This window comes from Arachis ipaensis, chromosome B3 (genome assembly GCF_059453495.1).
Source record: "Arachis ipaensis isolate K30076 ecotype BB chromosome B3, ASM5945349v1, whole genome shotgun sequence".
NCBI classification, from domain to species: Eukaryota; Viridiplantae; Streptophyta; class Magnoliopsida; order Fabales; family Fabaceae; genus Arachis; species Arachis ipaensis.
In genome coordinates this window covers 85157226-85179732 of record NC_142438.1, presented here as the reverse complement: position 1 = coordinate 85179732, position 22507 = coordinate 85157226, and the positions used below count along the sequence as shown (strand labels likewise).

Below are 22507 nucleotides of genomic sequence, written 5' to 3'. Positions count from 1 at the left end.
TTCTAGCCACAGAAAGAGCCACTATTGATGTAGAAAAAGGATAAATGATCTTCAGGGTCCACAATGAACAAATGGTCATAAACGTCTTCAAGTCAATGCAACACATTCCTGAGCAAGAGGATTATGTGAGAGTGGACATGATAGAGAGTTTGGTGGAAGAAATGCTGGAAGAAAGTCCTCAAGAGCAAGAAGGAAATCAAGGGGCAACAAAGGAACAAGTAGCTGAGACTTCCATTGAGCAAGATGAAAAACAAGTCAAGAAGGAAGAAGTACGAAAACAAGAACTGAAACCATTACCCACCCATCTCAAATATGCGTTCCTTGGCACATCGGAGAGCTTCCCAGTAATCATTAATTCATCCCTGACAAAGAAGGAAGAAGGAGAACTTCTTGATGTACTCAAAGCTCACAAAGATGCTTTAGGATGGACCATTGATGACCTAAAGGGAATCAGCCCTGCAGTATGTATGCATATGATCCTCTTGGAAGATAATTCCAAACCAGTGGTTCAACCACAAAGAAGGCTAAATCCCACAATGAAGGAAGTTGTCCAGAAGGAAGTAATGAAGTTGTGGAATGCAGGGATAATCTTCCCAATATCTGACAGCCCATGGGTAAGCCCGGTTCAAGTTGTACCAAAGAAAGGAGGAATGACGGTCATCACTAATGAGAAGAATGAGTTGATCCCCACTAGAACAGTGACTGGGTGGAGGATGTGCATAGACTATAGAAGATTGAATGATGCCACCAGGAAGGATCATTTCCCTCTCCCATTCATTGATCAGATGCTGGAAAGGTTGGCCGGCCATGCCTATTATTGCTTTTTGGACGGATATTCTGGGTATAATCAAATCGTGGTGGACCCCAAGGACCAAGAGAAAACTGCCTTTACATGTCCATTTGGAGTCTTTGCATACCAGAGGATGCCCTTTGGGCTCTGCAACGCCCCTGCCACATTTCAAAGGTGTATGCTCTCCATTTTCTCTGATATGGTTGACAAATAGATTTTTCTTGCCGGTATAGAAATTATCAAATGATCAATCGTAGTATAGTCTAAACCAACGCAAAATCCTTCATCAAACAAATCTACAATCTATATCCGAGAGTACTAGTCTCCCGAGTCGTTCTCCCTTGGAATTGCCAAAGTGTGCACCTTATTGATTTAGTAAGCTTTGTTGGAATTCTTTGAAGGTTTTAGCAAAGCAATGAAAAACAAACAATCAATTATCAAAAGACTTGGCTTAGGGTTGGCATTAGAAATCCTATCCTTATAGTCCATTCAATGTTGACAACAATTAGGCCTTGCTCCATTTAGTTATCCCCTAGGTATAGAGGGAGGTCAAATGAAAGTAATCAACTTGAGTCACAAGTCCTAGCTTCACCTTATGGGAGTCTAGCTTTAGTGCACTCCAAGCCAACTAGCAATCCCTAATTCCAAATCAACTATTGATACACTATTCAACTTCTTCCAAAGACCAAACCCTATGCCAAGTGTGAGAATTCTACTCCATAGCTAGTGTTGTCATTTTATCAAACATGTGATGAGCAAGAAGGAAAGGCATAGTAAAATGAGAAGAAAAGTCAAATTGAAAGTATTGCAACACAAAGATCTAACAACAAGTCTCAAAGAGTAGCAATGAAGATCCAAAATAGAGATGAAATCCAAAATTACAAAGTTGAATTCTAGATCTATGAGAATTGATCAATTGTATCTACTACTTGAAATTGGAGAAGAAAATCTATGACATGAACAAAGTGGAGTGAGAATTGTAGTGGATCTCACCAAAAAGTCATTGAGAATTCAGAAATTAGATGAGGATGAACCCTAGTGAAGCTTGGAATCTCCCTCTTCTTCTCCCCAAAAAGTGTAACTAACTCTCTCTTCCCCAAAAAAAGGAAAAATATCTAGATCTAGAAGAAATGAACTAAAAGTCCCCTTAACCCTTGCTCCTTTGGTCTTCTTAAGCTTTTCCCGCCAAGGTGCTTCTCCAAAAGTGGGATCCTTAACTGCCTCCACGCCTAAGTCACGTGACTTCATTAAAAAATCATTTTCGCAAATCGGCGCGCACGCGCAAGGTACGCGCACGCGCCGTTGAGACGTCTTGTAATGTGCGCGGAGGCGTGATGTACACGTGCGCGCCCATGAAGATCCTGGCTTAGCCGCTTCTCAAGCCGGCTCGTGGCTTGGCTCTTGGCTTTGGCTTCACGTTGCCCTATCCGCGCGGGCACGCAAGGTGCGCGCACGCGCCCATGCGGAAATTTCCAAAGCTTAATCCTCATGCTTCCTTCCTTTGTACCCGTCTTCCTTCTCTCTTTCGGTCCATTCCTACTCTATATCCTGAAACCACTTAACACACAAGTCACGGCATCGAACGACATCAAGAGAAGATTAGAAATGTATCTATTTTAGTGCAAAATAAGCATGTTTTCATTCATGAGGCAAAACTAGGAAAGGAATGCAAAATCTTGTATTTACATATAGAAAGTGTGTGGAATCATTGAATAAACCCCTGAAATCAGCACAAGATAGACCCTCAAATTGGGGTTTGTCAACCTCCCCACACTTAGATTCTAGCATGTCCTCATGCTTAGAGAAATCAAAGAAGCACGGAAGACCGAGGGATCACAAAAGTATAGGACTCATGAAGTGCAACCTACTTATATGCATGCAACTACGACTAGTGCTACTATCCACTTGGTTGGGAACAAATTAGCCTTCTTAGGACATATGCGAGCATATGGGGCACGATGGTGGTCAAAGCATGGGACTTGCCACTTTCTAAGCATCAAATGCAATATGTGCAACCTTGCATGAGGAATGCTCGCGTGAGCCAGGAATCAAAGGATTGAGCTTCGAACCCTCACCGGAAGTGTTTGCACTCTAATCACTCGGTGTTTGGGGTTTATTCTCTCAATTCTCCCCTAATCATGCTTCCCAAGATTTGTTTTTCATCTAACAATCAACAATTATTCATTGCATGCATACACTTATCATGGGGTCTTTTCCTTAGGTTGTAATGGGGTTAGGGTCAAGGTAGGGTCATATATGGCTAGTGGACTTAGGATTTGAATCTTTGATTAACTTAAACTTTCCCACCTAACCTATATAATGACCTATACAATTAGGTACTAACCTAACTACCCATTCCTCACTTTTCCACATACTCATGCATTTTTCTTTTTGTTTCACAATATTTATGCATTGATTCCTCTAGAGCTGCACTTTGGGGCATTTCGTCCCCTTTTCTTTTCCTCTCTTCTTTCTTTTTTTTCTATATTTTTTTTTTCTTTTCCATATTGTTTTCTTTCTTTTTTTTTTTTTGTTTTCTTTTGTTCTTTTGTTTTTCTTATTTTTTTTTCTATATACAAGAGCGTCAATGCATAAGATTTTACATTCGATCAATTCATGAATATGTACCCAATTCCCAATATTCCAATAATAATACAAAATACCCTTCTATTCACCGAATGCCCCAAGGTTCCCACACTTGAATGATACTCACACACACTAGCCTAAGCTAATCAAAGATCCAAATAAGGACTTTTATTGTTTTCCGCTTTAAGGCTTGTAATGTGCTAAATTAAGAACAAAGTGGGTTAATCGTAGGCTCAAGTTTGGCTAACAACGGAGGATAGAAGTCACGGCCGTTTGGGTGAGTGAGCTAATGAAATGATGGCCTCAATCATATAAATGCATGAATACACCAAATAATGGATATAAAGAATCAAACAAATCAAAGATCACAATCATAGAGAGAGAATAATGCACACAAGAAGGAAAAATAAGTGGTTATAAGATGTAACCACACCATTAGGCTCAAATCTCACAAGCTTGTGTTCTTAACTCAAAACCATGTTCCAAAATATAATTCTTCATGCAGCTTTTGCATCAAAGCATTTAAAATTTGCAATGCCATGGTTGCCCCAAAATGTTGGTTTCCTAAGAGAGAATTTCATTGTTCCAACCAAGCAGACTTATGCCAACTAAAACCTAATCATGCAACCTATTCTAATTTATTCAGATTTATTCAGATGTTACCTATGGAGATCGGTCGGCCGACCTCCCCACACTTAAAACTTAGCACGGTCCTCCGTGCTAGAGGTTAGGCGCACTCGGCCGAGTGTGCCACATCTCCAATGCCATTGCTATCTTCGCTGGAAGTTGCGGTGGAGGTGGAGATATCGGGTTCTTCCATAGGTGGGGTGATTACGCTTAGAAGCCTCTTCACATGAGCATAGCGGCGTTGGTTACGCCTCTCATAGCGGTCTAATTTGTTGTGAAGGTCTTCAAGGCGTTGGGCGGCTGATTTTTGTGATGTAGATGAAGTGGTGGCGTGGCCAGTTGGTGTGGGCCGTGCAATGTCCATGGTGACTTCCGGGGGCTTGAGGCATCTCTTGGTCGGAATGATATCACCCTCGACCGGTATTGAGGTTCGCCTATCTTTAGTCTCCCGGTTGACGCCGGCTTTCGCAACTAATGCCGTCACTAAAGCGGGGAATGGTAGATTTCCCTTGGCATGAATGCGCCCCATGGATTGGCGGATGGCATGCGGAACGTCGACCGGTTTCTCGGTCAAGATGCACCATATCAATAAGGCAAGCTCGGCGGTGATGGATGACCCATGTGTGCTTGGGAGCACGTAGTGAGCTAGAATTTGGGCCCATGCCGTAGCTTCTTGAGTGAGGTGGCGGACATCTAAACCCTTGGGTCTTCGCTTTATGGTTCCCCGAATCCAATATGCGTCGGGTAAAGCAATGACGCCGAGGATCGCGCTCCAATCGAATGCGCGGTCAATGCATGTAGCCAAGACTTCTTGGTAGGCGTCATATGCGTCCGTTGACGGTGCAATCCCAAGGACTTCTCGGATGGCTTCCACTGTGACCGACACTTGTTTTCGGCGCACAAATATTGATGTGAGATGAGGTGAGTGGAAGTTGGAGTAGAATTCCACCACCCATGAGAGATTGGCCTCCGTTGATTGCCTCAAGAGGAACTTCCAATGCCTCCGGTCAATATGTGGCATCACAATCGGACTGAGGTGAGCCGGTAAGACTAAGAGGGGTTCCGGATGGTAATTCCTTTCAATCATTCTGGAGTAAACAAGTTCGCAGTAACGGTTGGGAAACTTGTTTGAATCCTTAGGAGGGTTGTCCTTCTCTAGAACGTCAACGGGGCCCTTAGTCTTCTTCAGGAGGGGCTTGGCCGTTAGTTCTTGGCGCGCTTTATTGGAAGCCGGCTTCCTGGGGCCTTTCCCGTTGTCCTTTTTGATGACCATCCTGTAGAAGCAAGGAAGGAAAATATCAAACCCAAAGAAGTGGAGATACATGAGTTCTATATAATGAAAAGTTATGCCATAGAATATGGGTATCTTAGTTACATGACAGCTGCAACATGTAACTAGGATAATGTGTGAAGCGCAAGGTAAATAATTTCCATGTGGTGCAAGGGTAGTTTAAGCATGCAAGGAAGAAGCATGAGAAGCATACACCCTTAGGGACCATAAATGGGAGGCAAGCCAAGAAAATGGAAAGAATGGTTTGTGGAAAGTGGGGATGCACTCAAAAGTGATTGGTGAGAGGCAAGGTAGTCACAATGAGTCCAAAATTCAGGTATGCCTTTCATCGAACACTTGGTGTGCATCCTTCAAGTAGTATGTGAGTGTGTGAAAATGAGAGCAATGTAACTTTCCACAATCCATTATTAATGATTATAGTGCATATTGATTGCAAGAAAATTAAGCAACACCATTCATCTATTCATGTAAGTGAGGTTGAGACCTAAGTGCTTATGAAGAATCAAAGAAGAAAGAAGGAAGTAACTAGAGAGGGGAGGAAGAGAGAAATAAAAGAAGAAGGAAGCCTACCTAAATGATGGTGCAACTAAATGAGTAAGAACTACAAGAGATTAATGGACTAAGAGGGAGCTTAGTATAATACCTTGTGAGATGGAGAAGGATGTAGAAGAAGAAGAGAGGTGGAATGAGAATGAAGGGGTGAGTGTGTCCCTTTTATTTTTTTTTTTAGGCGACGATCACCGGCGCGTGCGCGCACGGTGCGCGCTCGCGCAGGGAGCGAGGTGGGCTAGGGGCGCGCGCGCGCGCAGGTCGCGTGCGCGCCCATACACTTGGGCTGGGGGCACAGGGGAGGCATAGGGGTGGCCTAACTCTCTGGGAGAAGTACCAGAGATGGCTGCAGCATGTTTTGGCGCGCGCGTGCACAGTGCGCGCGCGCGTCCTCGTGGTTGTGCCCCAGGCATAAGAGGGGCCTGGAGGGGGCTCAACTCTCTGTGAAATGGCCCAGAGAGGAGTGCAGAGTGAAAGGGTGCGTGCACGGCTGTGGCGCGCGCGCGCATTCCGCGCTTGCTTTGGATGGACGCGTGCGCGCCAGGTGCGCGCACGCGGCAATGGTGTTGGGCTGGTGGCTTAGTGTAAGCATGAGAGAGGCTTAACTCTCTGTAGAATGTACTAGGGGGGCAGCAAAGCAATCGGCGCGGACGCGCGCCATGCGCTTGCGCGTCGATTGGCGGATTTTGCTCATGTGCGCGGACGCGCCATGTGCGCGCACGCGCAGAGGAGTGGGTTTTTCTAAATTTGCAAGTGGTTACACCATTTTCAACATTTCAAACCCCCCTTTCCATACAGCCACTTAAGCACTATAGCAAATGAAGTCAACAAATGAAGGGGAGTTGTCATTAAAATCTAGCTAACAAACATGAAGTCAAGTGTCTATGTACAAGTCTCAAAGGAAGATCTTACCATGGTGGGGTGTCTCCCACCTAGCACTTTTGTTTAATGTCCTTAAGTTGGACTTTCAGCAGCTTATAGTGTTTTTTCAAGAGTTGCATCCCTCAAGAGGAACACTTCAAATTCCTTGGCATTCTTCCTTTGCTCACCATGATACAATTTGAGACGGTGCCCGTTTACCTTGAAGATGTCCGGGCTTGATGGGTGGTGCAAGTGGTAGACCCCATAAGGTTTTACTTTCTCCACTTGGTAGGGCCCATCCCACCTTGATCTAAGCTTTCCGGGTAGTAATCTCAACCTTGAATTGTAGAGAAGGACTAGGTCACCGGGTTGGAATTCTCTTCTCCTAATGTTCTTGTCATAGATGGCTTTCAACTTTTCCTTATAGAGTCGAGAGTTGTCATAAGCTTCCAATCTCATACATTCTAATTCCGCCAATTGAAGCTTTCTCTCTACTCCGGCCCCACCCAAGCTCGTATTACACTCTTTTACGGCCCAATAAGCTTTGTGTTCAATCTCCACTGGTAAGTGACATGCTTTACCATATACAAGCCGGAAGGGGCTCATGCCAATGGGTGTCTTGTAAGCCGTTCGATAGGCCCACAGTGCATCGGAGAGTTTAGTGCTCCAATCTTTCCTATTCGGCTTTACAATCCTTTCCAACACATGCTTGATTTCCCGGTTAGAGACTTCGGCTTGGCCGTTTGTCTGAGGGTGGTAAGCCGTGGCGACTTTGTGGATGATGCCATATTTTCTCATGAGGCCATCTATTCTTTTGTTGCAAAAGTGGGATCCTTGGTCACTTATGATTGCTCTTGGGGCGCCAAAGCGACAAATGATATTGTTCCTCACAAAAGAATACACAACATTAGCGTCATCCGTTCGGGTGGGGATTGCCTCAACCCATTTTGACACATAATCGACGGCTAACAAGATGTAGAGAAAGCCATTGGAATTTGGAAATGGTCCCATGAAGTCGATTCCCCATACGTCAAAGATTTCGCAAAAAAGCATATTTTGTTGGGGAATTTCATCCTTCTTGGAAATATCTCCAAACCTAATACATTGGGGACAAGATTTGCAATAGAGAGAAGCATCTTTGAGAAGAGTTGGCCACCAAAATCCGCAATCAAGGATTTTTCTTGCCGTTCTTTGGGGCCCATAGTGACCACCTCCTTCGAAAGCATGGCAAGCGTCCAAGATTGCTTGGAATTCGGTTTGAGGTATGCACCGTCGCACTATTTGGTCCGCTCCACACCTCCACAAATAGGGATCATCCCAAATATAGTATTTGGATTCTCTTTTCAGCTTATCCTTTTGGTGTTTGTTGAGATTGGGAGGGAAAGTGCGTGAAACCAAATAGTTTGCTATTGGGGCATACCAAGGAACCACTTCCGAGATTGCATGCAAAGCATCTAAAGGAAAGGAATCATTGATAGGAGTGGTGTCGCCTTTTGTGTGTTCGAGGCGACTTAAATGGTCCGCCACTAGGTTTTGGGCACCGCTCCTGTCTTTGATTTCCAAGTCAAATTCTTGTAATAAGAGCACCCAACGAATTAATCTCGGTTTGGATTCCTTTTTTGCCAACAGGTACTTTAGTGCCGCGTGATCCGAGTACACTACTACCTTGGAACCAAGAAGATAGGCTCGGAACTTGTCCAAAGCAAAAACAATAGCTAGAAGTTCCTTTTCGGTAGTGGTGTAGTTGGATTGGGCTCCGTCTAATGTTTTGGAAGCATAAGCTATGACATAGGGGATCTTACCTTCGCGTTGTGCTAACGCGGCTCCTATCGCATAATTCGAAGCATCACACATGATTTCAAAGGGTTGAGTCCAATTGGGTCCTCGTACAATAGGGGCTTGTGTCAATGCTACCTTGAGTTTGTCATATGCTTCCATACATTCCTTGCTCATCTCAAATTCGGTGTCTTTTTGTAGTAATCGAGAAAGAGGTAGGGCCACCTTGCTAAAGTCCTTAATGAATCTCCGGTAGAATCCTGCATGTCCAAGAAAAGAACGGACTTCCCTCTCAGAGGAGGGGTAAGGTAAACTAGATATGACATTTATCTTTGCCGGATCTACGGAGATGCCTTCCTTTGATACTATGTGTCCCAAAACAATACCTTGTTTGACCATGAAATGACATTTTTCAAAATTTAAGACAAGGTTTGTTTTGGTGCATCTTTCTAAGACTTTTTCAAGGTTACCTAAGCAATGCTCAAATGACTCGCCGTACACGCTAAAATCATCCATGAAAACTTCCATTGATTGCTCTAGAATGTCCGCAAATAGGCTCATCATGCATCTTTGGAACGTTGCCGGTGCATTGCATAGGCCAAATGGCATACGCTTGTAAGCATACGTTCCAAAGGGGCAAGTAAATGTGGTTTTTTCTTGGTCTTCTAGGGCAATATGGATTTGGAAGTATCCGGAGTAGCCATCAAGAAAACAATAGTATGATTTACCGGCTAATCGATCAAGCATTTGATCGATAAATGGTAGTGGAAAATGGTCTTTTCTTGTGGCCGCATTCAATCTTCGGTAGTCTATGCATACTCTCCAAGAATTCTGCACTCTTGTTGCTATAAGTTCACCACTTTCGTTTTTGATTGTTGTCACTCCGGACTTCTTTGGCACTACTTGGACCGGGCTTACCCATTCACTATCCGAGATAGGATAGATGATGTCCGCCTCAAGTAGCTTAGTGACTTCTTTCTTTACCACCTCAAGAATAGTTGGGTTGAGTCTCCTTTGAGGTTGTCGGACCGGTCTTGCTCCTTCTTCAAGAAATATGCGGTGCTCGCATACTTGGGGGCTTATTCCCACTAGATCCGCCAAACTCCACCCAATTGCCCTTTTGTTTTTCCTCAATACATTCAGCAATTTTTCTTCTTGTTGAGGAGTTAACTCTTGTGCAATTATCACGGGTAGCTTTTGGGCTTCATCAAGGTATGAATACCTTAAGTGAGGTGGTAGTGGCTTCAATTCCATCTTCTTATCATTCCTTGAAGTTTGAGTTTCCGAAGGGCTTGTATGATGTGTGGTATTTAGTTCGCATGACTCTTCATTTGCCTCTTTGACCATATACTTCTCATCTAATCTTGCAAGATGTACTTCGGCTACTATGTTATCGATTGGGTCACACCGAAATAGAGAATGGTTCTCCGGTGGATGCTTCATTGCTTCCTCTAGGCTAAAGCTTACAATTCTTCCATCAATTTCAAATGAGTAGTTCCCCGAATAAGCATCAAGCTTAAATCTAGAAGTTCTCAAGAAGGGCCTTCCAAGTAGGATAGAGGATGCTCTTTCGGTTTCGCTTGACGGCATTTCAAGGACATAGAAGTCAATTGGAAACACCAACCCCTTTATATTCACCAATACATCTTCCGCAACACCCGCTACGGTTATTATGCTTTTATCCGCTAGGACAAATCTTGCCGTCGACCTTTTTAGTGGGGGCAAGTTCAATACCCGATAAACGGAGAGCGGCATGATGCTAACACATGCTCCGAGGTCACACATGCAATCTCTAAATTGAACTTCATTGACGGTGCAAGTGACCATACAAGGGCCCGGGTCATCACACTTCTCCGGTAATGTTCCCATCAAAGCGGAAATAGAACTCCCCAATGGGATGGTTTCCAATTCAAGGATTCTATCCTTGTTTATGCATAAATCTTTGAGGAATTTAGCATATCTAGGAACTTGATGGATGGCATCGAAGAGGGGGATGGTTACCTCAACTTTCTTGAATATTTCTACCATTTTGGGGTCGAGTTCTATGCGCTTTTTTGCTTTCTTTGCAAGTGTTGGAAATGGAAGTGGTTGAGCAATTTCTTCTTCCAAGGTTCTTTTGGCCCTGGTTGTCTCCCTTGTCGGTTGGGCTTCATCTTCAACTGTGGCTTGTGGTGTCTCCTCTTCCACTACCTCTTCTATATCTATTCTTTCTTCCCCTTGGGCGGTTGTGATAGGACTTGGGTCCTTTGCTTCCTTCTCTTTTAGTTATGTACCGGATCTAAGGGTGATGGCATTGATGCCCCCTTTTGGATTTGGTTGAGGTTGAGAGGGAATGGCACTTTGGATTGTAGGTTAAGGAATGGGGGTCGATGGTGTGTCCATACATGCAAGAAGAGCTTGTAGTGTAGAGGTGAGGCCGGTGAGGCCGGAAGCAAGTGTGTTTTGTAATTCCTTTTGGCCTTGGATGATGGTCCGGAGTGTTTCATCTTGGTTGGAGGGGGTGGTTACATATGTGAGTTGAGGAGCTTGTGATTGGTTAGGTGGTGGTCTTTGATGTGGTGGTTGGTATGTTTGGTAGTTTCTTTGTGAGTTTTGTTGGTTGTATGGTTGATTTTGGAAGTTGTATGGTCGGTTTTGTGAGAAATTTTGCGAGTTGTTGTTCCATCTTTGACCTCCTCCATTGTTGTTGTTATCCCTATTCCCTTGTTGATGATTGTCTTTCTAATTTTGATTATTGTGTCCACTACCTTGGTTGTAGCCTCCTCCTTGATAAGGGTGCCCTTGGTTAGGATTACCTCCTTGGTAGTACCCTTGATTGGGGCGGTCATAGAAATTATGGGTGGCCGCTAAAGTGTTATCTTCTTGAAGGTTTGGGCACTCATCCGTGTAGTGAGAGTAGCAAGAGCAAATGCCACATACTCTTTGAGGGACCAATTGTTGTTGGTTGTGTTGTTGAGATGGTGGAGGTTGTTGTTGATATGATTGAGGTTGTTGTGATTGTTGTTGATTCAATTGGAGTTGCCTCAAAACGAATGTCATCTCATTCAAGGATTGAGTTAAAGCGGTGGCTTCACTACTAGTTGATACCTCGTTCACGGTCCTTGGACGGTTGACTCTTCGCCTCATATGTTGATTGGATTCGGCTAAGTCAATAATAAGTTGCCATGCCTCCTCTGCGGTTTTATATTTGGACAAAGAACCATTGCTAGAAGTGTCCAAGAGGGTTCTATCTTGCTCTCGCATCCCTTGACATATGTATCCAAGCAATACTTGAGTGTCAAGCATGTGATTAGGGTACGCATCTAGTAGTTTGCAAAACCGTTCCCAATACTCATATAGTGGTTCCGTCTCACCTTGCACAATACAAGACATTTCTTTCCTTAGCCTATCCATCTTTTTTGGGGGTAAGAATTTGTCCAAGAATCCCCTTCTAAGTAGGTCCCAATCGGAGGTAACTTCACTAGAGAGAGTGTAGAACCATTCTTTGGCCTTGTCCTCAAGAGAGAAAGGGAAAGCAAACAACCATATAGCAACTTCATCGGAACCTTCCCGTCTAGTAGTTGAGCATATGCGATGAAAGTCTTTGAGATGTCGAATAGGGTCTTGTGCGGGAAGCCCGTGAAACTTGGGTAGGAGGTTGATCAAAGCGGTCTTCAATTCAAAATTCGCATTCAAATTGGGGTGAGTTACATGAAGGGGTTGAAGGACATAATCCGGTGCACCCGCTTCCTTGATGGTAACTCTCCTTGGAGCGTCCATAGTATTAGTACCTAAAACAAAAGAAGAATTGTTAGTGGGGTTGATGGGAGTATGATTAATGCCTTCTTTGAGTGACGGTTCAATGTTCACTTGTAGTAAGGTGGTTGAGGTGGTGAAAACCTCTTCACCCTTTCCAAATCTTAGCCGCCTCCGAGCTTGCCTAATGTGAAACAAAGTTCGTTCTATTTCTGGATCAAAAGGGGCTAAACTCGGATTCGGTTGTGAACGCGTCATGCAATGAAGGGGAAATGGAATTCATTGTAACGATGAGGAATTAGTCAATTGAGCAATTTACAATGAAGTGCAACTATGTGCATATATACACACTTAATCCAAAACAATAACATGGCACACTAAGCAAGTTCCCCGGCAACGGCGCCATTTTATCAAATAGATTTTTCTTGCCGGTATAGAAATTATCAAATGATCAATCATAGTATAGTCTAAACCGACGCAAAATCCTTCATCAAACAAATCTACAATCTATATCCGAGAGTACTAGTCTCCCGAGTCGTTCTCCCTTGGAATTGCCAAAGTGTGCACCTTATTGATTTAGTAAGCTTTGTTGGAATTCTTTGAAGGTTTTAGCAAAGCAATGAAAAACAAACAATCAATTATCAAAAGACTTGGCTTAGGGTTGGCATTAGAAATCCTATCCTTATAGTCCATTCAATGTTGACAACAATTAGGCCTTGCTCCATTTAGTTATCCCCTAGGTATAGAGGGAGGTCAAATGAAAGTAATCAACTTGAGTCACAAGTCCTAGCTTCACCTTATGGGAGTCTAGCTTTAGTGCACTCCAAGCCAACTAGCAATCCCTAATTCCAAATCAACTATTGATACACTATTCAACTTCTTCCAAAGACCAAACCCTATGCCAAGTGTGAGAATTCTACTCCATAGCTAGTGTTGTCATTTTATCAAACATGTGATGAGCAAGAAGGAAAGGCATAGTAAAATGAGAAGAAAAGTCAAATTGAAAGTATTGCAACACAAAGATCTAACAACAAGTCTCAAAGAGTAGCAATGAAGATCCAAAATAGAGATGAAATCCAAAATTACAAAGTTGAATTCTAGATCTATGAGAATTGATCAATTGTATCTACTACTTGAAATTGGAGAAGAAAATCTATGACATGAACAAAGTGGAGTGAGAATTGTAGTGGATCTCACCAAAAAGTCATTGAGAATTCAGAAATTAGATGAGGATGAACCCTAGTGAAGCTTGGAATCTCCCTCTTCTTCTCCCCAAAAAGTGTAACTAACTCTCTCTTCCCCAAAAAAAGGAAAAATATCTAGATCTAGAAGAAATGAACTAAAAGTCCCCTTAACCCTTGCTCCTTTGGTCTTCATAAGCTTTTCCCGCCAAGGTGCTTCTCCAAAAGTGGGATCCTTAACTGCCTCCACGCCTAAGTCATGTGACTTCATTAAAAAATCATTTTCGCAAATCGGCGCGCACGCGCAAGGTACGCGAACGCGCCGTTGAGACGTCTTGTAATGTGCGCGGAGGCGTGATGTACGCGTGCGCGCCCATGAAGATCCTGGCTTAGCCGCTTCTCAAGCCGGCTCGTGGCTTGGCTCTTGGCTTTGGCTTCACGTTGCCCTATCCGCGCGGGCGCGCAAGGTGCGCGCACGCGCCCATGCGGAAATTTCCAAAGCTTAATCCTCATGCTTCCTTCCTTTGTACCCGTCTTCCTTCTCTCTTTCGGTCCATTCCTACTCTATATCCTGAAACCACTTAACACACAAGTCACGGCATCGAACGGCATCAAGAGAAGATTAGAAATGTATCTATTTTAGTGCAAAATAAGCATGTTTTCATTCATGAGGCAAAACTAGGAAAGGAATGCAAAATCTTGTATTTACATATAGAAAGTGTGTGGAATCATTGATAAAACCCCTGAAATCAGCACAAGATAGACCCTCAAATTGGGGTTTGTCAATGGTCGAAAAGTTTTTAGAAGTCTTCATGGATGACTTCTCTGTTTTTGGTGATAATTTCAATGCTTGCCTAAACCATTTAACCCTTGTCTTAAAACGGTGCCAAGAAACTAATTTAGTTTTGAACTGGGAGAAATGCCACTTCATGGTACCCGAAGGGATTGTTCTTGGCCATAAAGTTTCAAGAAAATGGATAGAGGTTGATAAGGCAAAGGTTGAAGTCATAGAAAAACTCCCTCCACCAATTAATGTGAAATCTGTTAGAAGTTTCTTGCGGCATGCCGGATTCTATAGAAGGTTTATCAAGGATTTTTCAAAAATAGCTAAACCTTTGAGTAATTTACTAATGCTTGATAACCCTTTTATTTTTGAAGAAAACTGCCAGCAAGCCTTTGAAACTTTAAAAAACAAACTCACAACAGCACTAATCATCACACCTCCGGATTGGGAGTTACCCTTTGAACTCATGTGTGATGCAAGTGACCTTGCAAATGGTGCTGTACTTGGGCAAAAGAAGGGCAACTTACATCATGTCATATATTATGCAAGTAAAGTGTTGAATGAGGCCCAAAGAAATTACACCACAACGGAGGAGGAGTTGCTATCTGTAGTTTATGCTTTTGATAAGTTTAGATCATACTTAATAGGATCCAAAGTTGTGGTTTATACTGACCATGCTGCACTTAAGTATTTGATGTCAAAACAGGATGCTAAACCAAGACTTATCAGGTGGATATTGCTCTTACAAGAGTTTGACATTGAGGTAAGAGACAGGAAGGGCACTGAAAACCGGGTTGCTGACCATTTGTCGAGGCTACCACATGAAACAATTCAACAAGCATCTCAGCCCATGAACAAAAGCTTCCCAGATGAGCACCTTTTGCAGATCCAGCAAGCACCCTGGTTTGCTGACATACCAAACTACAAAGTGGGAAGAAAGATACCTCAAGACTTTTCTAAGTAACAAGTGAAGAAGTTAATCAATGAAGGAAAGAAATTCTTATGGGATGAACCCTTCCTGTTCAAGAGATGTTCTGATGGAGTAATTAGAAGGTGTGTCCCTGAGAGTGAAATGAGGGATATCCTGTGGCACTGTCATTATTCAGCTTATGGTGGACACTTTGGCCCAGAGAAGACAGCTGCAAAGATATTGCAGAGCAGCTTCTATTGGCCAACTATTTTCAAGGATGCCAGAGCATATGTCCACCAATGTAATGAATGCCAGAAAGCAGGAGGATTAACAAGAAGGAATGAGATGCCTCAAAATTTCATCTTGGAACTGGAATTATTTGATCTATGGGGAATTGATTTCATGGGGCCCTTTCCCCCTTCCTATTCTTTCAGATACATCTTAGTCGCAGTGGAATATGTCTCAAAGTGGGTGGAAGCCATAGCTACGACCACTTGTAATGCACAGATTGTCCTCCAATTCCTTAAAAAGCACATTTTCACAAGATATGGAGTGCCCAAGAGTCTTATCAGTGATGGTGGAAGTCACTTTTGCAACAAACAGATGGAGAAGCTCCTCCACAAATATGGAGTAATCCACAAAGTGGCTACACCTTACCACCCTCAGACTAATGGCCAGGCTGAACTAGCAAATAGGGAGTTAAAGAAGATCCTAGAGAAAACAGTGGGAAGCACAAGAAAAGATTGGGCTAGGAAGCTAGAAGACGCAATATGGGCATACAGGATAGCTTTCAAAACTCCTATTGGCAAGTCACCCTTTCAGCTATTGTATGGCAAATCCTGCCACCTCCCTGTAGAGCTTGAACACAGAGCTTTTTGGGCCACTAAACTCCTCAACCTTGATTCCCAAGCTGCAGGAGAAAAAAGGTTGTTGCAACTAAATGAGTTAGATGAATTCAGGATAGAAGCTTATGAGAGCGCTAAGATATACAAGGAAAGAGCTAAGAGGTGGCATGACAAAAAAATCACAAAGAAGGAATTCAAACCAGGACAGCAAGTGCTCCTGTATAATTCAAGGATTAAGATTTTCCCTGGCAAACTGAAGTCAAAGTGGACTGGTCCATACTTGGTGACAAAGGTTTTTCCTTATGGGAGCATTGAACTGCTAGATGAAGCAACAAAGAATCAATTCACAGCAAATGGTCACAGAGCAAAGCTGTACTTGGGAGGACAATGGGATAAGGAAAAAGAGGTCCAGAACCTACAGCCTTCTTGAAAGGAATCAATGGATGTCAAGCTAATGACAATAAAAGAGCGCTTGTTGGGAGGCAACCCAACCTGAGGTAGTTTCCTTTTCATAGCCTTTTCAATAAAAATGTTGAATAATTGATATGTATTGCAAGGAGCTAAGTTTGGTGTTGCACACCAAAAACAACTTAAAGGAGAATGGAGGATTCTAAGTTTGGTGTTCCACCAAAACCTCATTCAAAAGCACATTCTAATCTCCTGCACATTGTTAGCTCCAAGCAATCGAACAAATTATTCAACCACTTAACTGCTTTTTAGTCTTAACTTCATAACCTTTAGCAAGGATACAAGATTTTGCCTAGAGTTAACCTGCTGTATCCAGAGAAGTGGCAAGAGCTTAAGTTTGGTGTCCCCACACCAAATTAAATCCACAAGCCACACTCAACTCATGCATACTAACTGTTCATCTAAGGGCTTGAGAAGCAAGCAACTGTTGAGAATTATGCAGGGAATTCACCACCAATTGAAGACACTATGCATCATAACTCAAAAGGGCACAACAGAAGGAAGGACAAAGGAACTGCAAACCAATAGGTTGTATTTACACTTAACTCTTGCTGTTGAAAAATGCTTTGACTTGTGTTTTGTTAAAGTGTTCATCTAATACAAGTAGAATCAATCTTAGAATAAGTAAGCTAGTCTATGTGTGTGCTTGTGTGTTTACTTTCACTTAGCAAAAAGCATGTTTTGTCCCCTGCATCTTTAAGTTCAATAAAAGAAATGTTTGAATGTGAAGTAAGATGGTCTCTATTAGATAAGAAGTAGAATAAAAGTAAGTGGTGGTATGTGTGTGATTGTATAATAGCTCACTTTTAGTGAATAAAGAGCCAGGATATCTCCTTCTAAGTATAGAGTGGCCTACTGTCTATGAATCTCAATCGAATAAAAATCCTTGGTTAGAAAGAAAAACAAAAAGAAAGAAAAAAAGAAGTGGCAGAACAAAAGAAAAACAAAAAGAAACAAAGCTGGACACCAATAGCTTGAACTTTAGAATATATGCCTGTGGTGTCTTTGTATTAGGATCTGCTTGGATTATTAAACTCCTTGGAGTGCATCAACACTTGATGACTTGGGTTAACTAACCCGGGATCATCAGCTGAAAGTCCACTATCAAGAGCAACCTAATTACAAGGCATTTAGCAGCCCAAAGAGGTGCTGGGCATCAATGTTCTAAGAAGGAATGTGAGCCAAGTGTCTATAGTGAATAATGTGTCAAGTATAAAGAAAAGGAAATGAACTTGCTACACATGACACTCAATTAAAGCTTATGAACAAAGTAATAGCCAAGGATAAAGGAATAATGAGAGGTCATAGCAGTATGTTGCTTGAAGCTTGAAGGAGACTTTCTAGGCCTAGGAGTCAATAAGAAGTGAGTATTTACATATCCACACAAAATCCCATGAACTATCAATAATACTCGGCTAGCATGAACATCCTCTTCCATCTCATCCTTTCTTCTCAATAAATCTTTTCTTGCTTGGGGACAAGCAAGCTTTAAGTTTGGTGTTGTGATGACAAGTCATCTTAGCCTAGTTTCACTAGTATTTTTCTTTTATTTTCACTTGAATTGTGCACTTTCTTGAGCTACAAGTAAGCTAATTTGGGTAGATTTTCATGCTTCCTTTGATTGAATCAACCATGTATGAATTCAAGTTATTTCATGAGGTTTTAGGCTATAATTGTCACATATTATGATAAAATGAATATCTCATGATTTTAAGCATAGCTTTGATGTGTTTGGTTGATTAATGATAGGTGAAGAAAGCTTGGAGAAAGGTTGAAGCAAGAAGGAATGGCTAGGAGTAAAGAGAGGACAATGGAATAAGTGAAAATGAACCAGAAAGCAAAAAGTTGGACCAAAAGTTAGCCTCAAACTTTTGCACAAACTTTTGGGTGAAAAGTTAGCCCCAACGTTAGCCCCTAACTTTTGGGCTAACGTTGGCACATGAAAGTTACTCCCTGGGCACCAAAAGTTTGCGCCAACGTTAGCCCCTAACTTTGAGGCTAACGTTGGCATGAGAAAAACACTCCCTGGGCACCAAAAGTTTGCGCCAACGTTAGCCCCTAACTTTGAGGCTAACGTTGGCATGAGAAAAACACTCCCTGGGCACCAAAAGTTTGCGCCAACGTTAGCCTCTAACTTTTGGGCTAACGTTGGCACATGAAAAACACAAAGGGGGGAGCAAAAGTTTGCGCCAACGTTAGCCCCTAACTTTTGGGCTAACGTTGGCGCCATAAGTGCACTAAGGAAGGCCAACGTTGGAGCAAAAGTTAGACCCCTAACTTTTGCACCAACGTGGGTATCAGCAAAATATGGGGGCTGATATGAATAGTTGGACCAAAAGTTTGCCTCAAACTTTTGGTCAAACTTTTACTCAAGCTTTTGCAAAACTCCAACCCGGTTCACTTGGTTCACTTTGGTTCCTCTCCAAACTCCAAGAGCAATCAACCAAGGCCTCTCTCAATCCAATTCCACCAAGAGCAAAGGCCCAACTCAAGGCTTGAAGATCATTTGAAGAAAGTGTATAAATAGGATAGAATTCAAGTTCTTAAGGGAGCTTTCCTTTTGAGTTTTCAGAATAGTTTCGGAGAGCTTTGGATATTGAGTGATCTTTAATTTCTTAGTTTTGGGGAAGGAGAATTCCATTCTCTTCCTCTGAGTTTTATTGCTTTCAATTTCAATTACAACTGTCTTGGATCTTGGGTTGAAGAATTGAAGAAATTCTGTTTCAATCTCACCCTTGGATCTCTCTGTTTATTTACTGCTTAATTGAATTTCAGTTTCGGTTAATTGTTCTTCATCTACTTTCTTTGCAATTTACATTTCCCTTGCAATTGTTCTTGTTGGATCAAGGAAGGTAGTGAGATCTAGACCTGGTTTTCTAGTCTCTGGACCCCTGAGATCTGAAATTCCAATTTACATTCTGTTTTTGCTTTTCATGTTCATTTACTTGTTTTGCTTCAGATCTGATTCAACCCAAACACTCTTTTACTCTTCTGTTTGATGCAATTTACTTTTCCTTGTTTAAATTCTGCAAATCCAATCCCCAATTTCCTTTACAATTCCAGCCGTTTACATTTCTTGCACTTTAAGATTCCGCAATTTACATTTCTTGCATTCTAAGTTTCTGCCATTTAATTTCTTGTTCTTTAAGATTCAGCACTTTAATTTCTTGCTCTCTTTAATTTCATGCAATTTACCCATTCCCTTTACTTTCCATGCAATTTAATTTCTGCAAATCACAAATCACTCAACCAAATCTTGATTCGCTTGACTAAATCAATCACTAAACTAAAAATTGCTCAATCCTTCAATCCCTGTGGGATCGACCTCACTCCCGTGAGTTATTATTACTTGATGCGACCCGGTGCACTTGCCGGTTAGATTTGGGTGTTTTGGAGAAATTCGTTTCTCTACGAAAATATCCCATCATTAATCACTCTATTCTTCTTTTTATCCTTACTTTCTATAACTTTGTTCTTCATCTAACCAATCAACAATTACAGAATATAGACATACAAAAATCATGAGGTCTTTATTTAAGGTTGTAATGGGGCCAAGGTAAAGGTAAGGGTATATGTATAAGGCTAAGTGAGCTAATAAGTGAATCCTTGATTAGTCTAAGATCTCACCTAACATACATATTTTGTAATTCAAAGGTTTCTTTACCTATTTACCCAAATTTTCTCACTTTGTATTGCAAGCTCATATATTAACTTTAACTTCTGTCCCATGTGCATTGATTCCTTTTATTTTGCAATTGGAGAATTTTTGTATCCCCTTTATTTAAATAAAAAAATTTTTTTTTAATGCACATGGTAATTTAATTATTTTGATTTCACATGAGCATGCTTCCCAAAACTTTTATTTTGAAATGTCTTTATTCTTTTTAACTTTCTACCTTTGTTTCTATAATCCATGTTCCCATAAGATTCCCCACACTTAAACAATACACAATTTCTATCTTAAGCTAACCAAGGATTCAACTTGGAATTTTATTTTGTTTTTCTACTTAAGGCTAGTATTGTGATTTATAGAACAAGAGGGGATTAAAAGCTCAAGAGGGCTAACAAGAGTGATGTAAAAGGTAGGCTAATTTTGGGATAAGTGAGCTAGAATCAAACAATGGCCTCAATCACTTTCTTGGTATGTATCTATATTCTATAATTGGATATATAGATTAAAACAAAGTAAAGAACATCAGAATAAAAAGGAAGGGCGAAACACACAAGAATAAAATATTATGGTTTGATGTAATCACACAATTAATCTCAAAACTCACAGGCTGTGTGTTCTCTAGCCTAAAAATCATATCTCAGTTATATATGTCATGCAAGTGAAAAATTTAGAGTTCCCATTATTCTCAAATGTAAACCTTAGGGTGGCTTTAAAATTTTAGTGTTTCTCCTTGATGAAATGTTGTTAACTAACTAACATGTAATGCTATATATACAAGGTGTGGATTGTTTTTTATATTAAAGTCTCTAGCTTACTTCCTTTTTATTTTCAATTTAAACCAAACTATCATATACTAAAAGGGTAAACTATACTAATTAATCCACATATTCTATAACTAATAAGTTAGAATTGCAACTAAACTAACTGGCTAAAATATAAACTAAAATGCAAAATGCAGAAATAGAGTAAAAATACATGAAAAGAGCAATGTATAACTATTGAGAATTAAAAATAATGATAAAAATATAGAAAAATAACAAAATAAAATAAAAAGAGTCTGTAGTGGTTCACCAAGAAAAATATGCCAGATATGGCGACCTCTCCACACTTAATATAAAGCATAGTCCTCGATGCTCACTCAAGCAGGGTGTGAAAGAGTATCATCACTAGAAGGATGTGTGGCTGGAGTCTCTGTGGTGGTGGCCTGAGGGTCTGCCTGCTGCAGAGGAGGTGCTGACTGTATAGGAACCTCTGGGTCTGCAGCCTGAATCTGATGCGGGAACTCCTGTTGTGGCGTAACCTGCTCCGGGCCTGCCTGCTGAGCCTCTCTCTGTGGATGGGTCTCCACCTCATGATCATCCGCCTCCTCCTCAGATGGCTCTGATGGTGTGTCAGGCTCGGAGGGGATGTTACCACCAGATCGTATCATCAGCTTTAGGTGCTCATAGCGTCGCTCAGATCTCTCATATCGGCGCCGGTTGCGGTGCTCCATCTGGTCTAGCTGCTAAAATAGGCGGTGCACGGGGTGATAAACTGGCTCTGAGGCAGGTGGAGGTGCAGTGGTGGTAGCTGGGGTAGCAGTAGATGAAGAGGGGCCAGCTGAAGGTGTGGCTGTCTCATCAGGGGCAGTGAGGAATGGAGGTCTGTAGCCCAAAGCCAGAAAGATCCTGCTGTGAGGGATAATCTTCTTGCATTCTGCAGCAGGTGGCTTCTCATCAGCATCCTCCCAAGGCACGTCAGCTCGACGGCCGAGCTGGGTAATCAGATATGGAAAGGGGAGAGTGCCTTTGACGTGGACCCTGGCCATGTAGTACCGGATGAATCGTGGTAGGTACATGTCCTTACCCTCCATCACACACCAGAGGAGGGTGATCATAGCGGCAGGTAGGTCTATATCGTGAGTACTCGGCATAACGAAGTTGCTCAGGATCTGGTGCCAGAGCCGAGCCTCATCATTTAAGTATATCCGCTTGATTCCCTTAGGCATGGTGGTGTTCTGACCCATGATCCATGGGACAGTCAAGTCAAGGGCTATCCTTGCCTTGACCGCATCCCAGTCAAACCTCATGAAGCGCATGTCCTCCTCAGCCTTTTGGTAACCATCGAGCTGATCGAATTTAGGCTGAAGCTTCAGAATATCCTCAATAGCCTCTTCAGTGACCAGTATATGCTTCCCTCTTAGGTTCACTGCATCTAGGGAAGTTTTGAAGTAATTGCAGTAAAACTCTCTTACCCAAGAAGCATTGACCTCTGTTAGGTTTCTCTCCAGGAAGAACCAGCCTCTTTGTTTGATCTGATCGGAGGTGTATTGCTGGAGTTCTTCCGGAATTTTCAGAGTCCTCTCCAGGTACAGGTTCCTAGAGGTTGCAAACACCGGATACTTCAACTCGCAGTATCTGTTTGCAAACTTAGTGGGATCAGTGGCAGGGAG

The 22507-nt window shown here is 42.1% G+C and overlaps 1 protein-coding gene across 1 annotated transcript; it reads right to left on the bottom strand.

The window, feature by feature from the left end:
- Positions 1 to 6818: 6818 nt before the first annotated feature.
- On the bottom strand, positions 6819 to 7310 carry LOC148571415 (uncharacterized). The gene has a single exon (XM_088507260.1). The coding sequence runs from the start codon at positions 7308 to 7310 to the stop codon at positions 6819 to 6821; it is 492 nt and encodes a 163-aa protein (XP_088363386.1).
- Positions 7311 to 22507: the final 15197 nt, after the last annotated feature.